General features: G+C 36.3%; 2 protein-coding genes across 2 annotated transcripts; both read left to right on the top strand.

Annotated features, from left to right (window-relative positions):
* Positions 1-5,022: 5,022 nt before the first annotated feature.
* LOC137618834 (DNA repair protein RecN-like) lies at positions 5,023-7,787 on the top strand. Its single transcript, XM_068349042.1, has 3 exons — positions 5,023-5,198; positions 5,404-5,674; positions 7,305-7,787. The coding sequence occupies exons 1-3, from the start codon at positions 5,023-5,025 to the stop codon at positions 7,785-7,787; spliced, it is 930 nt and encodes a 309-aa protein (XP_068205143.1).
* A 3-nt stretch (positions 7,788-7,790) lies between these two features.
* Positions 7,791-8,126, top strand: LOC137618835 (uncharacterized). The gene has a single exon (XM_068349043.1). The coding sequence runs from the start codon at positions 7,791-7,793 to the stop codon at positions 8,124-8,126; it is 336 nt and encodes a 111-aa protein (XP_068205144.1).
* The last annotated feature ends 18,314 nt before the right edge of the window (positions 8,127-26,440 follow it).

Below are 26,440 nucleotides of genomic sequence, written 5' to 3' on the forward strand. Positions count from 1 at the left end.
GTTACTGGAGCGTCGCTATTGCGTAATGTTAGTCTTGAATGATCTAGAATTCTCTAGAGTATTGTTCCTAATATACAGTAAAGGGATAGGCGCGTGTGTGAGTAGATTGCCCGGACATTATTTCAGGATGGGGCTCTTATACAGGCAGTCATAGCCCCCAAGGTGGAAGACCTAATCAGTGTGGTCAGGGTCTTGCTAGATCTTGGCTCACGACACTCTGCTCAAGCGTAATGCTACGACCAGAGCAATCTTACTTTTTTTCAAAGTTACTAGACACATATGCAAGAGAATCAGCTCACCCAAGAGCAAACACAACCAAGAGCAAACACAACCAAGAGAGGCCCTCCGAAAGGATGTACAGTCGCTCAGCCTCGAGAGTATAACTGTAGGCATGGAGGTGTGGTTGCCCAGTCCCAAGAAAAGGACCACAGTGACAGAAGTGGGGGTAACTGGGTCAGAATCAGTGGAAGTCTGACGTGGAGGCCTGGAACGTGGAGCACTTTAGGGCTTAGGGTGCTGTGGCGGGGCTGCTGCTGCAGTGGTAGGTGGGACGGTCTGTAATGCTGTCAATCTTCTAAATTGCTCTGGGTACCTCCTGTTCCAGGCATGGTGAGATCCACCACAATTGGGACACTTCGGTTGGGTCTCTAACCCGTTCTTGTGGGTGTCAATGCATTCTTGGGTGAGATGCCAGTGGCTGCAGACTCCACAGACCATTGTGCTCCTGCAGTTCTCCTTGTGGGGGCGAAAACGTTGGCAGCTGAAGCAGCGTAGCAGGTCAATGTCTAAGTCCTCTATGGGGAAAATTCCACATAGTCCGAGGTCCAGTATTGGTGGGATTGGCCCTTCGAAGGTGACTGCGACTTTCCTGGTAGGCTGCTTATGGCTGCCCAAATGGCTTTCAGCATGGGAAGCATTACTGCAGTCAGTTATGAAGGACAGTGGCATCTTGACAGAATAGAGGGAGGCAACTGCTTTCCTCAATTTCCTGGCACGATCAAAATAGGCCAAGGAGGTTTTCCTGTGAAAGAGGCTGGCGCTTTCCTGATCCTTAGGTGTAATGATCATGTCACCCTTTAGATTAGCTCTGGCAGAGATCTCTATTCTCGGGTTTGAGGCTGCAATGTCAGCAACCGCTGCATTAGAAGAAATACCTTTAACGGCTGGTAACTCAAATTTTGGCAGGTGCTCTGGATCTATAGAGGTGGGCCGTGGTTCTGGAGCAGTCTCAACAGTTGGAGTGAGTGTGGCAGTGACTTTAGCAAGTTTTGGAGTAGGCCCAACAGTTTGAGGTGAGTGTGGCAATGACTTCAGCAGGTAGCTGTGTTAATCAGGATGCGCAATTGCACTCTGGTTGATATGCCTCAGCCAGAACTGGAGGGCGAGTGTCTTTGGAAGGATCACGGTCCATGGCTGATGCTTCTTCTTCTGTTGATTGAGTGCTAGTAGGTAGTGTGGCATTGGAGGTGGCAATAGGTGGTTTCACTGTTGTTCCACTCTTTTTCTTCTTGGCAGGTGGCATCCTCACTGGTTGAGGAGAGGGGTCAGGAACAGGAAGACCACGGTCCTGATATATCTATTAGGCGCAGCCTTCATGCAGTCGATATCTAGATTCGGTTTATTACTGAGCCATCTTGGGGGCCTGGCCAGGGTCTTCAGTATTTTGGGAGAACTCCTGGGGTATGGAAGTGTGGGATCTCAATGTTGATGAACTTTGGTAGTATGACTTTCTTGTGCAACAGAAGATCCCTATTCCTTCTAGTGACGACTGTTGATATACGATGTCGTGGTACACATTGCAATCATTGCATCTGCACAATATCTTGTGCTGGACACCGTCCCAATCAAGCTGCAAGCCTAGCTCTGCAACCAGCTTGAGAGCAAAGAACACAAATTTTCCCTTGTGATCGTAGTATGTAGTGCATTCCTTGCCTTTTCTCCTGTCAAAATGACAGAAGTCTTGACAGTGCTGGTGCTCCTTGCTATAGCAAAAACAACAGATGAAGGTTCCGCTATAAGAGTTTATTGAGAAGTTGACAGTGTATATCAGCATTGAAAATTTTTGCCACCAAAATGGCAGGGAGCTGGGTGTCCCTTGTGCCAGGTAAGAGATTTTTTGAGCTGGCAGAAAGATCATTGCTTGCTGCTTTTCAGAGTGTACAGCCTTGTGCTGGACACAGGCTCTTACATTTTAGAGATTAGGGGAGGCAGAAACGAGAGAGACCTGACTTAACACTCCTTGTGTTGGAGACATTCCTCAGCTACACCCTCTGTGACTCCGGACTTTAGTGACTAGACAAACCGATAAGGTATTTTGAAGAAGACAAAGAAGACTGAATCAGTATTCATCATTAGAAGCAGGAACCATATTTCTTCCTGACCACATTTTATACCTGAAACTACTCAACGCCATCTGTCCCTTGCATTACAAAAGTTTGGTAAGTCCACTCATCCTATTTGGTAACAACTTTTGTTCGTTCGTTGTACTGTAGCCAACGATTCCTGTTGGTAAGGGCTTTTCCTTTGTTTGGCCCGTAGGTAACCTATGAAATACAGGTTGGTTTTTAAACAAAAGGAAATTTGAAAGGTTTTTAGTTGTAGACACAGATGCGAACAGAGGATACTAATTGGTGTGAGGATATTTTCAGAAATAGTTTAGAGCTAGAGCACATAAAGATGGAACAGGTTATAAGGCTAGGGAAACGAAATGAGGGGGGAGGGGACGACCTAGGCCAGTGCTTATTAAATTTAAGAATGAAGAAATGAAGTGGAAAATCCTAAAAAGTGCTATGAAACTAAAGCATAAACAAGATCCTTTGAAAAAAAAGAGTAGGTATAACAAAGGACATGACGAAAAAGGAAAGAGAGGTTATGTCAAAACTTAGGGAAGAGCTCAAAGAAAAACAAAGTAATGGAGAGAATGGCTGGATGATAAAAAACGGGAAACTCCTCAGAGAACAGGGGGCCAGAGAAAGGAGGTAGAGATGGGACCACAAGAAGTGCAAAAGGGGAACAGAAAAAGGAATGAATACGGATCATGCGACCGCCCAACAAAAAAGAATAAGAAAATTAGTTTCAAAGGATAAATATACAAGGCTTAACAAAGCAAAAATACATGGAAATGGAGAGTCTCCTAAACGATAGCTTTGATAGTAAACATAGTAGTGCTAACTGAAACACAACAAAAAATGTATAAGATTAATATAATTGATGGTACAATTAAGAAGGAGAGTATGAGGGATTTTAAAGATAAAAACGGAGGGGGTTAATGGTGATATACAAAGACGACAAGGATACAGAAATGGAAAAAGTTCATTCGAAGAACTTAGATATATTGGATGTAAAAGGGAATATCCTTAAAAAGAAAGTGAGACTTATTGTAGTATATATGGATTGTGGCGGGGATAGGGAAGGTAAAGAAAGAAACGTAGTGATACGAGCAGAGCTAGAGAAAAAAATAGAGGAAGATGAAGCACTAATTATAATGGGAGATTTTAATGGTCATCTAGGCTTCTTGGGATACCGAGAGGAGAATGAAAACGGAAAGAAAATACTCGAGGTAATAAACAATAAAAACCTTATATTATTAAATGTAGATTAGAAATGCAAAGGAACATATACATGGGAGAGAGGTGATCAAAGGAGTGCCATAGACCTGGTGTTGGTAAATAAAGAAATGTATGAATACTTCGATGAGATGAACATAGATGAGGAAAAAGATAAAGTAGATATATCTGACCATAATCTGACTGAGGTAGAGGTCAGCGTAAAAGCGAAGATAGAAAACTACAAAAAAGGATTTTGCCAAGAAAGTATATATTACAAAATAGACGAAGAAAGTCTTAGGGAATACAGGGAAGAATTAAAAAAATAATCTAGAGATCAGAGAAATCACAAGGATGGATGAATTTGATGAAGTTGTAGAAGAGGCAGCAAAAAGAAAGCTACAAGCAAAGTAGAGACGGAAAACAACTGGAGAAGAGAAAGCAAAGATAGAACCAGAGTGGATGACCAATGAAATCAGAGAGGAAATAAAAAAGAAAAAAAAAATAACAGAGAAAATCGATACCTGACAGGAGAAGAAAGGGAAAGAGCATTTTTGCTGTATAAACAACAAAAAGAGAGAACGCAGGTTGTAATAAAGGAGGCAATGTGGAAAAATGAAAAGAAGCCTAATGAAGTAAGGAAGGAGAGGAACAAGATATTCAAAAATATTGACAAACTAAAAGGGAAAAAGGAAAAGGAAGAAGAAATACAATTATATGACAAAAATGGAGAAAACCTATCCAAAGAATTAGCAGAGGAACAAATAGATAGGTTCTGGGGGGAAAGCATTTATAAAATTCACGAAAATAAAATGAAAGAGGTATGGAATAGTGAAGAAAGACAAAGTTATATAGAAAAATTGAAGGAAATAGAAAAAGAAGAAAATTCATTAGGACACTCATTCCCCATAGAAATAAGAGAGCACATGGATATAGTAGCACCAATAAAAAGAAAAATAACGCCAATGAATATTCCCAACTTACCAGCGGAGAAAGTTAAGAAAAATTTTAAGAAAAATGAAAAATAAAAAGGCAGCAGGTCCAGATGAACTGAAACCAGAATTATAAAAAAAAACTATAGCTAATGACAGCAAATGCTTGGAAATCATTAAAAAGTGCCTTCAAAATGAAACAGAGGAAAAGAACAAACCCAGAAAGTGGAAAAAGTCTAAAACAAAATGATAAAAAAGGTAAAGAAACCCACAGTAAAAGATCTAAGACCGATTGCCCTTACAAATGCCTCATACAAAATATTTATGGTCCTCATGAAAGATGAAATAGAAGAACACCTTGAGAGAAATATGGAGATGAAAGAAACGCAAAACGGGTTCACAAAAGGAGGAAGAGTAGAAGATAACATATCTATTTTACAATACTGTGTAGAAGAAAGCTACAAAAGGAAGGAAAGTTTAATAGTAATTTCAATAGATTTCAAGAAAGCATATGACTCAATAAAGAGGGAAAAATAATAGAAATTATGAAAGAATGTAGAATACACCCAAATGTAATAGATACATTGGAAGAGATCTACGAAGGAGACAAAACCAAAAAAAACATAGGATATGAATTAGATAAAGAATTTGAATTAACAAGTGGGATAAAACAGGGATGTACAGGGTCAACTACTCTGTTTAAACTAATTACATATAAAATAATAAATGAATTAGAAAAGAAAGGAAAAGACTTTGAAAACGAAATAATAAAGATTAGGGCATTGTTCTTTGCAGATGACGGTCTAATTGTAGCAAAAAAATATAGTAGATGCAGAAGCAAACAAAAATACTAGTAGAAATATGTAGAGAATGTGGGCTAGAAATAAATAAAAATAAGAGTCATATAATCATATATAATATGAAAGAAAACCGGAAGAAATAGAGGGTATTAAAGTAACAGATATCATAAGATACTTAGGAATAGAGATAGAAGGGAAAAGAAATATGTTTAAAAAACAAAAGAAGAAAATGATGGAAAAGGCAGAAAAGCTAGCTAACCTAACCTACTCAATTATTGCGAAAAGCTGCTACAAAATACTGATAGGAAAAACATATTGGAAAAATGTAGCCTTACCAGGAATACTGTATGGCACGGCAGTAATGAACATAAAACGATTACAGCAGATTGAAAACGGAGTAGGAAGAAAAATTTTGGGAGCACCACCATATGCAGCAGTAGCAACACTACGGGGAGAGATAGAAATGTCCAAAATGAAAACTAGAATAGCAGGAGGAAGGCTAAGGTTTGTGAAAGGGATAGAAGAGGGGAGAAATTATTTGCTGAAGATAATACTGGAAGAAATGAAAGAAAATGAAAATAACAGGTGGATGAAAGAGACTAGGAAATCGATTAAAGATATGGAAATGAACGATAGAACCTTTAGGAGAATGGGAAGAGAAGAACTTAAGGCCAAAATTAGAGAAGTAGATGGTAAAAAGTGGAGGGATGAAATAAATGAGAAGAATAGTTTAGAAATATACGAACAAGAAAAAGGGCAAATAGGAGAAGAAATGTTTTATGATAACAAACCTAATTCTATTATTATGTATAAAGCTAGGGCCAACTGTTTGAAATTAAATGATAGGGAAAGACATGAAGCAGGAGGTAGGGTAGAATGCAAACTATGTGGGGCAGTTAATGAAGACCTCGCCCACTTCATTCTTGAGTGTCCAGACCTCAGCGACGAAAGAAGAAAAATAGTGGAATTGCAACAGCCGTATGGAGAAGAAAAGAAGATAATAGGAAACGTGCTGTTCAAGAAAGAAGGAATAGAGAGAAGAATATATTTATCAAATGTGGAAAAAAAAGGAGAAGAAAATAAAAGAAATAGAATAAAGAAGAAAACCAAGGATGTGCCGATGGAAAGGCAAATCCCTCCGCCCAACAACAACAAAAACAACAACAACAATCAACAAACGATTACTAAGAAACAAAAGTAAAATATGTATATGAAATTCACATCAACAATAAGACTTTTTACAAGGAGTGAAAACTATCCTGTGTTATCATGACATAAACTATTGTATTGTTTTATGATGGAAGTCATAGTTATGTTTACTTTTACCCACTTCACCTGAACGCTTGTTTTCCTGGTCCTATCACACAGGGAAACCCCCTTGCTTTATAGGACCTGCAAAATCTGTTTGTCATATACATGCCTTGATATTTAGGGTTCTACATTGTGAAGTATCTCCTTCATTCTCTGTCCTTCTTTACATTGCCTTTCTATCTAGGTTATGTATAAGATCGTTTCGTTAGCACCCTGACATTTTTGCTTTCAATGACCTGTGCTTCCTGTCTTTTGTCTACCAAGATTGCGGGAACTCTATGGTAAACCTCTTGTTTCTTTGTGACGTTAAGACAGATAATATTTGATATAGACGACATACGTTGGTTCTTTACTCAGAATTCCTGAAGGTAAAGTTTCTAGAGGCAGAAAAAAAAGAACTTTGGATTCAATTATGATTAAAATAATGTGGGTTTATGAGCTTTTATTTTATTTCTCGGCTGCAAAATCAGGCCAAATTGTTTAGGAAATATATTTGTTGTGCACATCCTTTCTGCCTAATGCATAATACTGAATCCTAACATATCTCAGACAGAAGTCAATTGATGAAAACTACATATACCAGAGAACATATCATTCGAATTCCATTTCACCTATAATATTTTGATGACACAAATGACGTTCTTCAGTTAACATCAAAACTTCAGGTCTATTTTACCTGTCTCTTTGTAACTAACCTTTGACAACTAATTGGAAAGGAAAACAATGAGGTCAAGAGAAGAATTAAAGTACAGGAGAGCCTCGTAGACTTATACATACAAGAAGAAAAAGAAAAGGAGGAAGGTTTAAGAATAATCAAGCAAGTAGAAGAGATCAAAACAAAAGGAGGTATGAACAGCACAGCCTTCTGGGAATTCAAGAAGAAAGTAGATAGAAAAAATGCCAGCAAATGTACAGCAATCAGAGGGAAGGGTGAAGAAATAATAGAGGATGTTGAAGAAATAAAGAAAGAATATGATAAATTCTACAGTGATTTATTTAAGCTAGAAAATCCCCAAAATAAAGAAGAGACCCTGGCAGAAGAAATCAACAACATGTTTGATAAATGGCTGTTAGAAAGTGACAGAATGAGATCCAGCAAGGAAGAGAAAATAACCTATCAAGAAGTAGAAGCCATCGTAAAAAGCCTGAAAGACAAATACACAACGGACAGGCAAGGATTGAACAATGTTGTGATTTAAATGATGTGGAAAGAAATAATAGAAAGTCTGAAGCTGATCCTAACAGAAATTGACGAAAGCATATGGATCCCTAAAGAGTGGGAAGAGATGTGGATACTTTCAATCCACAAAAAGGGAAATAAAATGGAACTAAAAAATAAAAGAGGCATATTCATCACAAGCATAATTAGTAAAATATACGAGAAAATAAGGATGAAAAAATATAAGGACAGATTCAAAGAAGAGATGAGTAGATTCCAGTGTGGAGGCATTGAAGGAAGATCTACGGCTGATCATCTGCTTATATTGAATGCAGTATTAGACTATAATGCCTATTTGGGATGGTCGACATACATATAGTTCTGTGATGCATATAAGTGCTTCGATAAGCTAGACCTAAAGGATTGCATTAAAAAAAAAAAAAATTATAGGATGGAAGGAAGCACTGATAGTTAGAAAAATTGATGAAAAAGGTAGAGCAGCCATTAACTGTCCAGCAGGTACAACAGGAGGTATAAAGATTGAAGGAAATTTGAGACAAGAAACATTATATGGACCCAAGCTATACAGTATCGCAACTGACAAAGTCAATAGCATTTGTAGAAAAAATACCACATTGATAAGAAATATTGAAATAGAATCATCGGTATTTGTAGATGATATAATGTTTCCCACAGGAAGTAAAGAAGGTATAGAAAGTGCCATAAGTAATTGTCATAGCTTGGAGACCCTAAAGAAATTTACAATCAACACCAACCCCAAAAAATCGGGTGTATTAAGATTTAAAAGAAAGAATGATAAAGAGGAGGAGATTGAAACAGAAGTGAAGAACGGACAAGTAAGTTTCGTTAAGGAATACAAGTATTTGGGTGAATGGTACTCAGAGAAGGGAAACAAAGAATTGAGTATCAGAAATAAAAGCCAGAGGGTCGCATATATGACCCAAGAAATAAGAAAATATGGGAATACAAGAAAAGTAGGAAAGATGGCATTGGAAATCAGAAAGAAAATATATGAAACAGTAGTAGTACCAACAATATTTGCCAACGTGGAGACGTGGAGTGTAATAAGGGATAAAGATATGAAAGATCTCAAAAACCTACAATATAAGATTATAAGAAATATGTATGAACTACCTGCAAGTACTCCATATTGGGGCATACTTGCAGAAGCAGGAATGTGGCCGGTGTCCTGCAGAATAGAATATAATAAATTAATGTTCTTCTACAATATCGTAAACTCTGAGGAAAAAAGATTAGTAAGAGAGATAATTGAGGATCAGTTGAAGAACCCGTATGGAAAGTGCTGGAGCAAGAGCGTAGAAGAAATCTGTTGTAAATATGGGATGGAAGTTGAAGAAATAATAAGTTGGGGGAAAAGGACCCTAAATAAAGAAATCAAGAAAAGAATTATGGAAATATAGAAGAAACTATTGAAGAAAAAAAGAAAGTGATGAAAAAATTGGGATTTATTAAAGGAAATTTCACAGTCTTATATTAGAGAAATGAATCTGGATAAGGCATCCCTTGTGATGAAAACAAGATTAAATATGGTCAACATAAAAGCAAATTTCAGGGGAAAATATGAAGATAATTTGTGTGACCTGTGCAAAGATGAAGAAGATACTAACGAACATTTATCTTTATGGCCAAAAATAAGACAACTAATAAATGTAGACACAATTTTAGGTACGCTGAAAATTCCTAGCAGGGATCTGGCTGCATTTGTAGGTAGGGTAATGCATATAAGAGAAGAATTTAAGAAGTTCAAACTGACCACAATAGGTTGCCAAAACTGATGATAGCAGGGTGTTATCCTATTAAATTTCAAAGTAGAATGGAAAAAAAAGTAAAGATTGAAAATCTCATAACGGTATTAATTTATTCAAGGCTCAGATAATATAAACTTAATAACAATATTAAGAATAAGCTTAGAAGCTTTGCACCTATCTATAAAGTGATAGAGAGCCCGCAAACTTATTTTGCGGAGTGAGCAATAAGGAACCAGGAACCAGGAACCAGGAACCAGGACTAGAGGAAGCATAGTAGGTGGAAAGCGCTGCAATCTGCAGAAAATTCACTATCATTAGTTACGTCCTACACAGACAACATAGGTTGCATGCGTTTACTTCTAACTTCAAGGGCAACCACATTTGACCCAGTAATGAACATCAAGTCGTCTTCTTCTTCTTCTTCTTCTTCTTCTCACAGCATACGAATAATATCTAAGAAGAGGAACTTATTGTTCAGACAAACAAGCAGTTTGTGATTTATAGCGAACGCTTCCACAACGGTTCAGTTTTCTTTGGTTTTGCTTGATCTCAGTTTTAGAGAAGTTTTAGTGAAAACAGTAACCACCTTATTGAATGTTCTTCTTAAGTCTAGGAGTTCACTTAATGATACATTGGAAGTTCAAACTTGGATGTTATAATGAGATTCCAAAACCAAAAGCTGGAAAGGAGGGCAGAAGTAAAGATTAAACTGAATGAAAACAATAACAAAGAATACAGGTAAAAGGAAGCAATATATTATTAATTTTATTATTCATTATATCTAGTTGTGTAGAATACGAATTTCCAACTAATCAACGTTGCATCTTAGCTAATAATAAAGTTGTTTTTAATAGAAGCCAAAAAAAAAAAAGAAAAAAAAAGTTTTTCATCTCATCTCTAAGGAGAATCGGACGCTGGTCTTTCCATTTAAGTCAGTATAACATTGCAACTATACCAAATAACACCCTCAAGAAGAGACAAATGTCAGGGGAACTATATGTGCAGGAGAATTGTGCCTGATCAGTGGGTGACTCACAGACCAAGATGGGACTTTCCGGGCTTATGTCAGTCAGGGGAACTATACATGCAACGAGTGGCTGTGTCTGACCAGTGACTCACAGTCATCAAAGATTGGGCTTTTTTTTCTTCCTTTAATCATAGGTATAAGGAAAATAATCTCAAGTTAACTTCTTTGTTTCCTTTTTATTGTCTTTTGCTTTAATTGGTTTGCTTCTAAATGCATCTATTTTATAGTAAAATCTCTCTCTCTCTCTCTCTCTCTCTCTCTCTCTCTCTCTCTCTCTCTCTCTCTCTCTCTCTCAATTTAACTAAATTGCCAATGTGAATTGGGAAAATTTTTTTATAATTGCTGTAGTTTTCAAGAACTCGCTATCTTTTCTCTCTTTTAACGAAATAGTAGAGAAGATTTTCCTGTTTCCCATCAAACCTAATTAGAAAAAGGCCAAAGGTCATTATAGAATAAGAAGGATTAAAAAAGCAACCTTTATTAACTTATAGTCTTAGATAAAGGGTTGATATACAATTAGCTTTCATTTTGTCCACCTCGAAAGTCAAGACAAAAAAAAACGAAAGAAAACTATGTTGTGAGTTTTTATATTTTTTACATAATCTATAGAAAATTGCATTAATCAATCTTCATTATAGTCGACGAGAATAAAGTTTTCACATTTGTATTCTATCATTCAGTTTCTTTACTTATTGATTATTGATGGAGCAGGAAAGGCTTCCTCCAATCTCAGTGAATGGTTACTTAATATTACGAATTCCTAACGAGTTTGGATCAGATGGAAATATATTTTATCAACATAACAATAGGCTATTTGACCTTTTAAAAAATAGTTTTCGTTTTTATAACTATTTTCAATGACTTTGAAGGGAATTTTTTATACTATATAGAAAGAATAAGTAATAATTTACATAAATAGTTGTAGATAAAGAAATTGAATTTTTGGAAAGAGCCTGATCAAGTTTATGTGCCATGTCCACATTGAATTGTAATTTCATTTAAACATTACTTCACCATAAAAAAAAAAAAATTCATTAACCATCATACCCTACTCAAACAACATAATGGTGACAGTCGATTGGTGTCCTTTTGCTTGGCATGAACCAAAAAACCTTTCCTATTCCTTCCTGTCTCTTCCTGTCTCGAAATAACTCTACTACTATCGAATGTCGCATGAGGGTCTGCCCCTCTCTTTTATTCTTTCCCTGTACTTCATTCCCCCCCCCCCTATTCCCTTCTCCTTTCCCATCCCAGGTACCTGCCCTCGGGCTATAAACTGGATTGTATCCAGGGGTACTTATCCTTTCCCCATATTCCCCACTTCCCTGTCCTCATCGTACTGGTACTGATCCACATGACATAAAATTAATTAGCTATACGTCAACTATTATTGGAAACCCTGAAAATAAGTAAGGGTTGAGGAGTTCCATTAATTCCCATGACGAATTCTTTCCCCGTAACAGAACTCGTCGTCAGCTCAGATAACAGAGTTACATAAATCACCATCATGACAACTCCTACAGCCATACAACCCTACTCCTACTCTGATACTACACAACTCCTGCCCTTAGGGTACAAGAATAATTGTTTTATAATATTCGTTTTATTCGTCATACTTAACCATGTTAATCATATTTCACTTGTATTGAAACCCTAAGTAGATGGATCCTTACATGGCATAATAATTGATATTTTAAGTAATATATTACAAAGAATTGTTGTTGATGGGCACCATAGTGAGTATAGGAATGTGGTATTTAGTGTTCTTGGCTCATTACTTTTCATCTTATATACACATGACATGTAGTCTGGCCTCGAAAACAAGTTTGTTACATATGCAGATGAGGCTACTCTCTTTGCATCAATTCCATCTCTTGAATGTAGATCTGGAGTTTCTGAATCCCTTAATAGAGATCTTGCAAGAATTAGTGCATGGTGCAAATTATGGCATATGAAGTTGAATCCTACCAAAACTCAAAGTATGATTGTAAGTAGGTCAAGGACAGTGGCTTCTTAAATGGCCCCCCCCAAAAATTGGCTTATTAAGAAAGTCTTTTATCATTTTCGGTGATCAATTTATTCTGAAGAAGTGTTTTAATTCTTTCATTCTACCTGATTTTAAGTATTGTTCTCCTGTCTGGTCTTCAGCTGCTGATTCTCATCTTAAGATGTTGGATAGGATCTCACGATCTATCAAAATTTCTTATTTCTGATCTCGATATTAATATCTGGCACCGTCATTCAATTAATCCATTATGCATGTTGCATAATATTTTCATAATTCTGACCATCTTTCCATTCAGATCTTCCTGGACAGTTTCATCCTGTTGTAATACTAGGCCTGAAGTTAATTCTAATAGTCAGACCTCCATCATGAGGTTCAATACTACAAAGTATTCTAGAAGTTTTAATTCAGCTGTGACAAAGTTGTGGAATGATCTTCCAAATCAGGTAGTTGAATCAGTACAACTTCAAAAGTTCACACTTGCAGCAAATGTTTTTTACGTTGAACAGGCTGACATAAGTCTTTTTATAGTTTATAAAGGAAATATCTATTTTGATGTTACAGCATTTAAAATATTTCTTTTTAATTGTTTATTATTCCTCATATCATTTATCTAAGTCCTTATTTCCTTTTCTCATTGGACTATTTTTCTCTGTTGGAGCCCTTGGGCTTCTAGTATCTTGCTTTTCCAGCTAGGTTTATAGCTTAGCAATTAGTAATAATAATAATAATAATAATAATAATAATAATAATAATAATAATAATAATGGATATATGGAGTTCTCTTTGATGAGAGAGAGAGAGAGAGAGAGAGAGAGAGAGAGAGAGAGAGAGAGAGAGAGAGAGAGAGAGAGAGAGAGAGTATACTGATGGAGAATATATCTAGGATTAAATAGAAAGTGATGGTTCTAACTTTCCTGAAAGGATCGACCAAAATCTATCCGCTTCAATGAGGCATCTAACTCGGGATATCAGAACTTGTGTGAAACATCGCATCAAATTGATTAAGCTTCTCTCTCTAATGAAAACAAATTACTCCCAAATGAAGAGGAAAATTGCAAATAAATCAGTCTGCTGTATAACTTGGAATCTCTGCTTGAGCAGACCAGTGAACTCTGCATCAGTGCTGGCACTGACTGCGTCACCCTATTCCATTAATTAAAAGATACCTTTAAAGTATTGCTGACTCTTCTTCCACAAACAAATTTTATGTACTTTTTTATTATTATCATCATTCACAAAACGTTTTACTGATAATTTCCTCCCAGGCCACCAACAATATTGGGCCAATTTATGGAAAGTTTTCCATACGCCAAAATGACCTGAAAGGAAATTATCGTGAGCGAGACTAACTACTGATTCCTGAAATTGAGAAGGGACCACCATTTGTTCGATCCGAGGAGTCTTACTCGGATCATCAGACGCAGGTCTACTAAATTGATACAATATATTATTGATCAACCCAAACCAAGGACTAGTTAGGTCATTAATATCCCCTAACTCAAAATTAAATTCAGCTTTCTGAGCATTAATGAAAGCTGAACGGTCCCTGTCGGGTTTCAAAGCATTAATAACAATAGGATTATTCATTTCATCTACTGACCCGGGTCTTTCTACATCTACCTCTAAACTACTTATTAAAGAAATTATCATCCTTATCTAATTCACCTGCTCTGGCCACGGCACAGATTGTTACAGAAACAGGATAAGCCTCGATGGACAAAAGGGGAAATAATTCACGGCCTTCCCTGTTAAGCATGTCATTTCCCAAAATGCTGTCAATACCATGTATATGGATATTACCCACTACGGCCAACTCGGTAACCCTATCATATCCAGGGAAAGATAACCTAACCTCCACCAGTGGAGCAGATACTACAGTGTTTGGGAACCCTCCCAGAACATAATAATTACCTGAATACGCTTACAAAGAAGGTAAAGTGGTACCTAACACCAGAGACCGAGCTGAGCCAGTGTCTCTTAAAAACTTCACATTGATGGAGCCTGATTCAAGGATTATCTTACCCGGCCATACATATTTGTCAAAATGCAGTCATGCATTCTTAGGACTAGCGGAGGGATTATTACTATTGTCTACGCTACTGCTAACTATGGGCGGTTTTTCACCCTTATTGCAAACATCAGAACTAGTGGAAATAAATGATACGCGATTCTGCCCATTTCTTTCTAGGTACCTTCTACGGGCATGGCACTGGTTCTGAAAGTGTCCTGGTTTGTTACATCAGAAGCAAGTTCTTTGAAGTCCAGAACCCGGGTTATTAGGGGTATTGGACATGGGCATACCCTTATTACCAAAACCACTTTGAGTAGGAGGCCTTCCAGATATGCCCCCTTTATTACCACCTGAAAAAGAATTGGCATTATTTTTAGACATAGGCAAGGAAGGTTCTACTCTATTTACATTATTAAATACCCGAGAAGATGGGCGGCGTTACTCACTTTCACTACCTTAACCTCCTCGAGATGAAATCGTAACTCCTTGCTACAATCCTCCTTGAACTTTTCTAGGAGCAACATTTCCCTCAACGACGCAAACGACACTACCTGACAACTCTTTATCCAGTTGTCGAACTGGTTCTCCTTAACCTGCGCAAATTCTACAAATGACTGGGAAGGGTGTTTGTTGTCATTTCTGAATTTTAAACGGTAGGCCTCAGGTACCAAATCATATGCCTTAAGGACCAGTGCTTTGACTTTCTGGTAGTCAATAGCAATTCCTTCCTCCAAGGCATTATACACCCGGATTGCCTTGCCCACCAACCTGCATTGTATCAATAAAGTCCACATTTCCGGTGGCCAAGACAATCGGGTAGCAACTCGCTCAGATGCCTTGAAGAACTCAGGGATGCTCTTTTCGTCGAACACTGGCACCAACTTTAGAGCGGCACCCAAATTAAACCTGTCATTATAATTTCCCTTAGGAGAACTGATCATATTGGTCCCCTGCAACCTAACCATCTGCAAATTAATATTAGCCATCTCTAACTCATGACGCCTTGCCCTCTCCTTCTCCTCAAATTCTAATTTCTTTAACCCAATCCATTTGCTAATTAATTTAAATTCTACTTCCTCCTTGGATTCTCCCAACACAGGAACCGACACTAGAGGTTCCTCAGGCCTAGGATAAATGGTTTTGGTGGAACCAGTACCTTTGTGTATATCGGAGGGACCTTAGAAAATAATACCTGTGCTTGAGGATCATCAAATAACGTTAGCCCCGCTTTCAGGCTCACAGGTTCATCCTCTGAATAGGCCTCAAAAATACTACCTTCCCCTTCACTATCATCTCTACTTCCTTCAATTAAATTTTCGGCCTCCGCTAAATCGTGAGAAATCCTATATCAAAAGGCCAAAACGACTTCTTTCTTAGAGCCTGCAGGCTTCAGCGGAAGATCAAACCATTGCGCACATACTACTAAATGTTTTCTACTTAACACCGGCAAATGCTTAATACAGTCGACCGAACCTAAAAATTCGGCCGGATCAAATACAAAATCCTCCATAGTAATAAATATATCAAGGGAGAAAGGTAATATAATATAATCATTACAAAAATATTGAAAAATAAACTAAGTGCCGTTCAACTGACCAAAACACTGAGCAGACCTGAGAACAATCCTGTCACGGTCGCCAATTTGTTACGACCCCTGGGAGGTGTAACAAAAGTTCTTTCAATTATTGTTGTCAGTAAAAATGAACTCAGGGCTAAAGGTCAGAGGAAACAAAACACTCAATAAACTTTACAATATTTAATACTTAAATCTAACAAATATTCAAGCCAACCTTGTCTGACATTGCAAATATCACAACCAGACAACCACAAATAACCAATACACATAAACCTGAATCACTCAGGATTCCCTATAATTAATGAGCTAAGGCTCAAACAAAGATATAGTAAAAATAAATAATTAACCTAATAGGATCCTTAAACTTTAGCTGGCCAGACCAGACATTAACCTTAAATTAATTAGTAGACTAAAAAAGTCTTAGCTACTAAGCACATGAAAATAATTATAATTAATTTCCCTATTATAAAACAACAGAGCAAACCTGCCTTTAACTATTTTCACCGGGATAACCGTACCTAAGGTTACCACGACAAAAGAAATATGAAACAAGATATACACATGAATACACTAACCTAATACAAAAATAAATACAAGGCTCCTCACTTCTTAGTAAGAATAAATGAGGGGAGAAGCACAACTTAAGACGTCATCCGCTCTTCCTTCCAACAAGTAGGGCAGGCACAGTATGCCAGGTCTAATAATCCGCTAACAAGCAAACAGAGATAATCTGCCTTACCTGGCAACGGCCTCCCTACAGGCCAACTCACGAGCTAGCAAGCTCCCAACATCACTGCAGCTGCAATAGGTAGCTGGGATCAGGTAGCCAAAGATTCGACCAACTCCCTGGGATGTCCCTCACATTAGGAAATGGCGGGGCAGACTCCAGTCGCAAGTGACAGTAGCACCTGCCAGTCTCTGGAATACACTGTCCAAAAGCAAGGCAACACTCGAGTCGCAGGTGAAAAGAGCACCTGCAGACGATGAACCAAGACAAGAATCCTTCAATCACTTTCCAGAGCCATGGTCCAAATTCAATAGATAAGCGGTCGTCGGGAAAATTTTCAATGGTCAATGCAGCTTAATGTTTGTGGATGGGAGAGTGCTCAAGCCCGAACTGTCTTTTGTCCAAGCACCCACCTCCGACATCAACACTCTTTCGTCATCACTCGGGCAAACAAAATACAATCATTAACACAATAAAACTAGAACAAGGTTGATGTAAATAACTCAGTAAATTTACTTTACTCTAATAGAAAATTTACTTTACTCTAATATATATATATATATATATATATATATATATATATATATATATATATATATATATATATATATATATATATATATAGAAATATATATATATATATATATATATATATATATATATATATATATATATATATATATATATATATATATATATATATATATATATATATATATATATATATACCTGTATAAATATATATATATATATATATATATATATATATATATATATATATATATATATATATGTATATATATATATATATATATATATATATATATATATAGATATATATATATATATATATATATATATATATATATATATATATATATATATATATATATATTTATATATATATATATATATATATATATATATATATATATATATATATATATATATATATATATATATATATATATATATATATATAAATCAATCTATCTATCTCTCTATCTATCTATCTATCTATCTATCTATCTATATATATATATATATATATATATATATATATATATATATATATATATATATATATATATATATATATATATATATATATATATATATATATGTATATTTATATATATATATATATATATATATATATATATATATATATATATATATATATATATATATATATACATATCTATATCTATGTATATATATACATATATATATATATATATATATATATATATATATATATATATATATATATATATATATATATATATATATATATATATATATATATATATATATATAAATATATATATATATATATATATATATATATATATATATATATATATATATATATTATATATCTTGGTATATATATATATATATATATATATATATATATATATATATATATATATATATATATATATCTTGGTATATATATATATATATATATATATATATATATATATATATATATATATATATATATATATATATATATATATATATATATATACATAAATATATATATATATATATATATATATATATATATATATATATATATATATATATATATATATATATATATATATATATATATATATATATATATATATATATATAAAATATAAAAACGCGGCAGTTTCTAGTCCACTTTATTTATGACTAGGTATTTTCATCTTTTTTTTTTTTGTTTTGTTTTTTATGGTTATTTTAACTCAGCAGCTTTCTCCGAAGACGTTATTTTCACCGTAGAGTTTAGCGCCTAATTCAAAAAAACAAAAGATATTCATTTTTCTTAACTTGGAAAATTATACAGATTTTTATCCATGTTTATATCGTGAATTGAGAATTATTTGTATAAAGTTTATACTAGTACTGATTTTAAGGACTCATTCACTACATATTCTATAAAATCAACATTTATCAATCATCATAATTTCAAAGCTTATACAATAGGTATATTTCAAGCAAGTTAACATGTGCAATTTTAGCGGTTTTAACTGTTATTAGGTGTCCATGAATTCTTTTTTTCAGATCCCAATCGATATATATATATATATATATATATATATATATATATATATATATATATATATATATATATATATATATATATATATATATATATATATATATATATATATATATATATATATATATATATATATATAAGGCCAATATTTGATATTGCTAGTGTTTGATAGTTTTATTCAGAATTTTTTTTCTTTTTTTAATTTGATAATCTGTCTTTAGGCTTGTTGACAGATTCTTATAGGTCTTTCTGTCATGGCGTCTGCGTCTAGGGAAATTGTCCCCGAATTTGGTAAATCTGGTAAATTTAGGGACAAGTTTTGTTTTATCAGTATGCTGTATTAACCAAATCGTAGTTTTCATGGTTAAAAAAAAAATGAAATCAAATACTATGTATAATGTAATTATTTGATACAATAGTATATTTCAAGAACATGTTTTACATTGTGTTGAAGACTGCTAAGGAAAATTTTGTTTCTTATTTTGAAGAGTTGGCTGTAATACACTACCACCATCATTTACATCTTGGTCATTTCATAATGCGCGAGAGAAATGATTCTGAGGAATCACTTCGGAACATATCATCATGCCAAGTCAACCCTCCGGGGAAGAGGGTATCCAATAATAGTATCAATTAAGTACTACAGATATCTTTGAGACTCCGTAACAAACAAGGCACAATCAACTTGTATATATTCTTTTTAAAATTTTGATTTCCTTTTTTATAACTATTTATGTTAATTTTTTACTGAATCTTTCACATGATATGAAAATTTTTCATTGAAAATTTTTGAAAATAATTATAAACACAAAAACATATTCTTACAAGGTTAAATAGCCAAAAATATTTGGAAAACATCATTATGATGATAGAATATCTGACCCGAACTCGTCAGGAATTTGCGAAATATTGAAAGTTCGATTGGAGGAAGCCTTTCCTGCTCCATCGGAAATCGATAAGTAAAGAAACTGAATGATAGAATACAGAAGTGAAAACTTTATTCCCGTTGACTATAATGAAGATTGATTAATGCAATTTTCTATAGATTTTGAAGAAAATAGAAGAACTCGCAGCCCAGTTTTCTTTCGTTTCTATCATGACTTTCGAGGTGGAATAAATGAAATCTAATTCTATATCAACCCTTTATCTAAGTCTAAATATTAATAAATGTTACATTTTTAATCTCACAAACTTTTAATATCAGATTTAGAGGAAGAAAGAAAAGATAGCAAATTGTGAAAAACTGTAATAATTATAGATTATTTTCTTCCTCATTTACAGTGGCAATTCCGTTAGAGAGAGAGAGAGAGAGAGAGAGAGAGAGAGAGAGAGAGAGAGAGAGAGAGAGAGAGAGAGAGAGAGAGTGAGAGAGAGAGCAAATGGTTCTGTTCGCTATTTTTGTTTTTTCCGTAGGTTCTGAGTGATGCTTATATAAGTACAAACAGTATTCTTGCAGCTCCAGGTAAATTCAAATCCAAAGAAAATCCTACGGTCTGGCAAGAAAAATTAAATACATACAAAAGAATTAAGTGTCATTCATTTGTTGTTGCAGTTAATGATTTTAGGTAATCGCACCTAATAATAGGTACCGAAATGTTAGTAATTACAAGCTAAAATTAATGAAGTAATGAAATTAAGGAGTTACTTAAACACAAATCAGTCAGTTTAAACATCCAATGTTGCATTACCATTTGGAACAGAAAGCAACACAACGACCCCTTTTACTAATCATTGGTAGGCTATTTTGCATAGCTAAAACGCACATACCAGAGCTCAAGAACACCTTCAGAGTAGAACTTTCTGCCTAAAAATGCTTGTTTATAGATTTGCCTTTTTACGTTAAAGGATACCACAAATATTACTCCTGTAAGGACACCGCTCCCTCCGTCGTCCAGAAAATCAGCAAACTGTTTATTTATTTGAATTTTCCTTTCGCCACACCGTGGTTTCCCATGTATATGTATTCCGCTCTATCAGAGCTACATTTTGGCATATGTATCATTTCATTACATGTTTCTGTTAACTCATAATTCGTATATTTGTAAGTGTAAGAAAACACATATATTTTGGCGGGCAATTCATTCTGATTTGGCGCCAGCGCCATCCTACCTTTCCGTCCGCACCTTGTAATATACTCCCATGCATATTTGAATAAAGTATCAGTTGATCTTGGTGTTGCTTGTCTCACTGTTCTTACAACTGGTGACCCCGGAGTTGAAAGTAGCATCAGCGGTTTTGGCTTTGCCATTAACGGACTTATTACGGCCGTGCTACCTTCTCTATACTCCGTTACCTTAGGCATGAGCCTGCCTTTGGTTCTCCCACACTTCGGGGTATATAAGGCAGTAGGATGAGCTTAACCCTGGATAGGTACGGTGGGTCGTTTGCGACCCCGAGCGTCAAAAAAAAACAGGTTTTTCTCACGTGACTCACCCCCGTGACTGAATTTGTGGGTGATCGACCTGCAGGAGGTGTCTCCCCTACACGCTCTAGTAGTGTCCAGATGTGTATTGCTGTAGCTGTACTCCTTCCCCGATTTCTGAGACGCGTCGGGGTCGTTCGCGTCCGAGTTTACCCTTCTAGGGTAGTTTGCATAATTATCAAAGTTATTACGTATTATGAAATTGTCGTAGAATGGTGCAACTTGTATAGGTTATCAGTTGTGGAAAGTCTTGGTGGATTGTTTGGCTACCATGTGCATGTTTTTTTTTTTAGTTAAAATGTCGTTCATCACCACGAGGACCATTTTACCGCGAGTGCCCCTTTTTCATTTTTTTTCATTTTTTTGCCAAGTCATTTTTCCGTAAGATATTGCCAAATAGTGTCGTAAAACTTTTGCTTGTTTAGTGTTGGAAAGTGTGTCTAGATGATCTGGCTACCCATGCATGACTTTGTTTTTGTCAGATACGACGTAGTTATTGGTATATTGGGTATTTAACTGCGGTTACCAATTTCTGTTTTTTTTTCAATATTTGTAAAAATTACTACGTAGTAAGGAATTGCCGTATATTATTCATTTTTTTTTCATGTTTATGTGTTAGAAAGTGTGCCTTGATGGTTGGGCTAACACGTGCATGTCTTTTTTTTTCTCTGAGATGTCGTATATTAGAATGTCGGGCATTTTACCGCGAGTGTCCCTTTTTCCTTTTTTTTCATTTTTTTGCCAAGTCATTTTTCCGTAAGATATTGCGAAATAGTGTCGTAAAACTTTTGCTTTTTTAGTGTTGGAAAGTGTGTCTAGATGATCTGGCTACCCATGCGTGATTTTGTTTTTGTCAGATACGACGTAGTTATTACTATATTGGGTATTTAACTGCGGTTGCCAATTTCTGTTTTTTTCAATATTTGTAAAAATTCACTACGTAGTAAGGAATTGCCGTATATTATTGATTTTTTTTTCATGTTTATGTGTTAGAAAGTGTGCCTTGATGGTTGGGCTAACACGTGCATGTCTTTTTTTTTATCTGAGATGCCGTATATTAGAATGTTGGGCATTTTTCCGCGAGTGCCCCTTATTATTTGTTTTGCATTTTTTTGCTTAGTCATGTTACCGTAAGGAATTGGCAAGTATTGTCGCAAAACTTATATTTTTATAGTGTTGGAAAGTGTTTCTAGATGATCTGGCTACCCATGCCTATTTTTTTTTTAGCCAGATATGGCGTATATATAAGTATGTGTTCGATTTTCCTGTGATTGCCATTTTTTCGTTTTTTCCCATTTCTTTCAAAATTACTACGTACTAAGGAACTATCACAGAGTAATATTTCATTTATATGTTTATTTGTCGGAAAATATGCCTTGATGGTTTGCCTAGCACGTGGCTGAAATTTTTTTTTTCTGAAATGCCGTATATTAGAATGGCCATTTTTCCACGAGTGCCCCTTTTTATTTGTTTTGCATTTTTTTGCTTAGTCATGTTACCGTAAGGAATTGGCAAGTAGTGTCGCAAAACTTATAATTTTATAGTGTTGGAAAGTGTTTCTAGATGATCTGGCTACCCATGCCTATCTTCTTTTTTTAGCCAGATATGGCGTATATATAGGTATGTGTTCGATTTTCCTGTGATTGCCATTTTTTCGTTTTTTCCCATTTCTTTCAAAATTACTACGTACTAAGGAACTATCACAGAGTAATTATTCATTTAGATGTTTATTTGTCGGAAAATGTGCCTTGATGGTTTGACTAGCACGTGGCTGAATTTTTTTTTTCTGAAATGCCGTATATTAGAATGTTAGCCATTTTTCCTCGAGTGCCCCTTTTTATTTGTTTTGCATTTTTTTGCTTAGTCATGTTACCGTAAGGAATTGGCAAGTAGTGTCGCAAAACTTATATTTTTATAGTGTTGGAAAGTGTTTCTAGATGATCTGGCTACCCATGCCTATCTTTTTTTTAGCCAGATATGGCGTATATATAGGTATGTGTTCGATTTTCCGGTGATTGCCATTTTTTCGTTTTTTCCCAATTCTTTCAAAATTACTACGTACTAAGGAACTATCACAGAGTAATGATTCCTCTAGATGTTTATTTGTCGGAAAATTTTGTTTACTTTTTTTTTGATTGAATATCATCAAATTTTTTTAGCTAAAATATTGTTTTACATTTTTTTTTCGATTTTATTTCCCTTCAAAAAAATTTTTTTGGGTCAGAATTTTAATTTTATATTCGTAAAATAATCGACAATTATCCAGCAACCCACCATACAATTTTTATGCATATCCAATAATAATTAGATTAGTAAATAACACCTTGAAATTGACATACCCTTCCTACATTTCAAGTGGCAGATTAGGGAGTCTGAGTCAGTGTGGTTGGCGGCCATTTTGTGGACATATCCGAAGCGTAAGCTGCCCTATCTATATATATTCTTGTTCCCTATAGAATTTGTGATATTTTGGTATATTTTTACCTGCATAAATATCATATTATATATTAAATATATGTATTTTTTTACGGAATTTCTAAGTACTCAAAAAATTACCTTTAGATATGGCCCCTGATATAAATGTAATTTACAAAATAATGAAGATTTTTTTACATATTTCTATTTTAGGATAACATATGTTTATTCCCTAAAAAAATTAGCCACTTCCTATTTCATTTGGGTACCCAAAAAAATTCATGAAATTTGGACAAATTTTTTTGGCCAAAAAAAGTTACCCTTTTTTTCTCATTTCAGATCTTCACCTCCATGGGTCTGACTTCATCCAAAATACATCAAGATGTGTCCTAAACATTCAAGAATCAATTCCTAAAAGGATTTGTGTATATATGTATAAACTTTTTTTTTATGAATTTTTATGTCAGGTCTTTTTTTTTCTACTTAATTTTTTAAAATATTTATAATAAATAGTTTTTCTGCAGATGAGTAGTATTTATCTATACAGTTGTTTTAAGCATTCATTGAAGTTTTTTTTGGCAAAAGAAAAAAGGAGGTTACTGCAAAAACTGATTTTTCAAGAATTTTTTTTGGCGTCGGGGTCGTTCGCGTCCGAGTATACCCTTGAAGGGGTGTCCGAGGACCGTACCTATCCAGGGTTAACCGCCATATCAACATCTCACCTCTTCACCGACTCGTCGTCTGGCCACGATGCAGGAAGCAACACGCCCATCGCACCCAACGGCCTCGCCTCCACGCCCAAAGTCAAACTGCCGGCCTTTTCTCAACACAACACCGCTTTCCTGGTTCCTGAGAGCAGACGTACTCTTCCGCGTCGCTAGACTCAGCGACTCCTGCGCCAAGGCTGACATCGTTCTCACCTCCATACCTGAAGAGGTATTTGACAAGATTTCCCCATGGCTCGACGCCCAGGCTGGCCAAGTTTCATACGACGACCTGAGAGCGAGACTCATCGGTATCTACTCCCTCTCCGTCTCAGCAAGGGCACAGAAAGTCCTGGACCTCGCCGGCAAGCCCATGGGTGACACCTCTCCTGTCGAAGCGTGGGACGAGTTAACCAGCCTGCTCTTGCTCCCCGAAACAGACAGCAACGGCCGACGACGTGAGATTAGCTTATCTCGTGAGATCTTTCTTCGACGCCTACCACAGGACGTAAGGGCCCGATTGACAGACGCCAACACGCTCCCGATGAACGAACTCCTGTCGAAGGCTCAGAAGCTCCACGAGGCCTCCAAAGCATCTCGCCTCGGAGCATCATCGTCAACACCGCCTTCGTTCTCCTCCTTCAGCAGCTGCTCTTCCATAGACTCCTCGGTAACGGCCCCTGAGGACGACGAGATCAACGTTCAATCAAGAAAGAAACCGCCGCAACCAACACGACCGAACCCTAGGACTAACCCAGCATGGTGCTTCTACCACTAACAGTTCGGCAGCGATGCCAAGAAATGTAGAGCACCATGCAGTTTCCCTAGAAGACGACGCCAGAAGCATCCACCTGCCACCATCGCAGCCGCAGGTAACCTAAACAAGAATGGTTTCTATATCCTCGATACCATTTCCAACCGTAGACTCATGGTAGACACCGGCGCAATGCAGTCAACATTCCCACCTTCCAAGTATGACCTAGACCGTGGTCCCGACAAAAACGCTCCCTCACTCATCGCCGCCAACGGATCTCTCATACGGTGCTATGGGATTAGGACCCTCAAGATATATATCATGGGCCGTTCGTGTTCTTAGCCCTTCGCCGTCGCTGACGTCAATCGCCCCCTCCTCAGTGCGGATTTCCTCGCCCCCCACGGACTCCTCATCGATGTCGCTAACAAACGTCTCATCGACACGGGAACCTGCCAGTCCTGCGCCCTAGAACACGGCCCTGCAACAATGTCCGTATCCGCCGTAACAACGCACCCCTACGCCGACCTCCTACAAGAATTTCCCAAGGTTTTCAAGCCCGAGCTCCGACACTCGCCAGGTTCCCCATCCAAGCATGGGATCTACCACCAAATCACAACGACAGGACCTCCTACTCACGCCAAATTCCGCCGCCTACCGCCCCAGAAACTGAAGGATACCAAACGCGCCTTTGAGGACATGGAACGCATGGGTATCTGTAAGAAAGCATCGAGCCCCTGGGCATTGCACCTACACATGGTAAAAAAGCCGGACGGGTCCTGGAGACCTTGCGGCGTCTACAGGCGCCTCAACCTCATCACAACGCCCGATCACTACCCGCTGCCCAACATGCAGGACCTAACGAACGCGTTGCAAAAGGCGCGAAGTATTTTACCAAGATGGACCTCCTCAAGTCTTACTTCCAGGTCCCCGTATTTCCGGAAGACATCCCGAAAACTGCCATTGTAACGCCGTTTGGATCCTACACCTTCGCATACTCAACCTTCGGTCTACGCAACGCCGGGGCGACCTTCCAACGACTAATGGATAGCATTCTGGGTGACCTACCTTTCTGCGTCTGCTACGTCGACGACATTCTGATATTCTCGAAAACCAAGGAGGAACACCGGAGGCACGTCCGCACCATCCTCAAACGCCTACAGGAGAACGGCCTGGTCGTACGTTTTGACAAATGCACGTTCG

Source organism: Palaemon carinicauda, chromosome 25, assembly GCF_036898095.1.
Source record: "Palaemon carinicauda isolate YSFRI2023 chromosome 25, ASM3689809v2, whole genome shotgun sequence".
Taxonomy (NCBI): Eukaryota; Metazoa; Arthropoda; class Malacostraca; order Decapoda; family Palaemonidae; genus Palaemon; species Palaemon carinicauda.

Bases quoted from the DNA above. Each gene is read 5' to 3' on its own strand.
- LOC137618834 (XM_068349042.1), top strand. From the start codon at position 5,023: ATGAAAGAATGTAGAATACACCCAAATGTAATAGATACATTGGAAGAG. The intron at 5,199-5,403 runs AATAAATGAATT...ATAATATGAAAG, and splicing joins AAACTAATTACATATAAAAT to AAAACCGGAAGAAATAGAGG. The intron at 5,675-7,304 runs GTAGGAAGAAAA...CTAATTGGAAAG, and splicing joins TACAGCAGATTGAAAACGGA to GAAAACAATGAGGTCAAGAG.
- LOC137618835 (XM_068349043.1), top strand. From the start codon at position 7,791: ATGTGGAAAGAAATAATAGAAAGTCTGAAGCTGATCCTAACAGAAATT.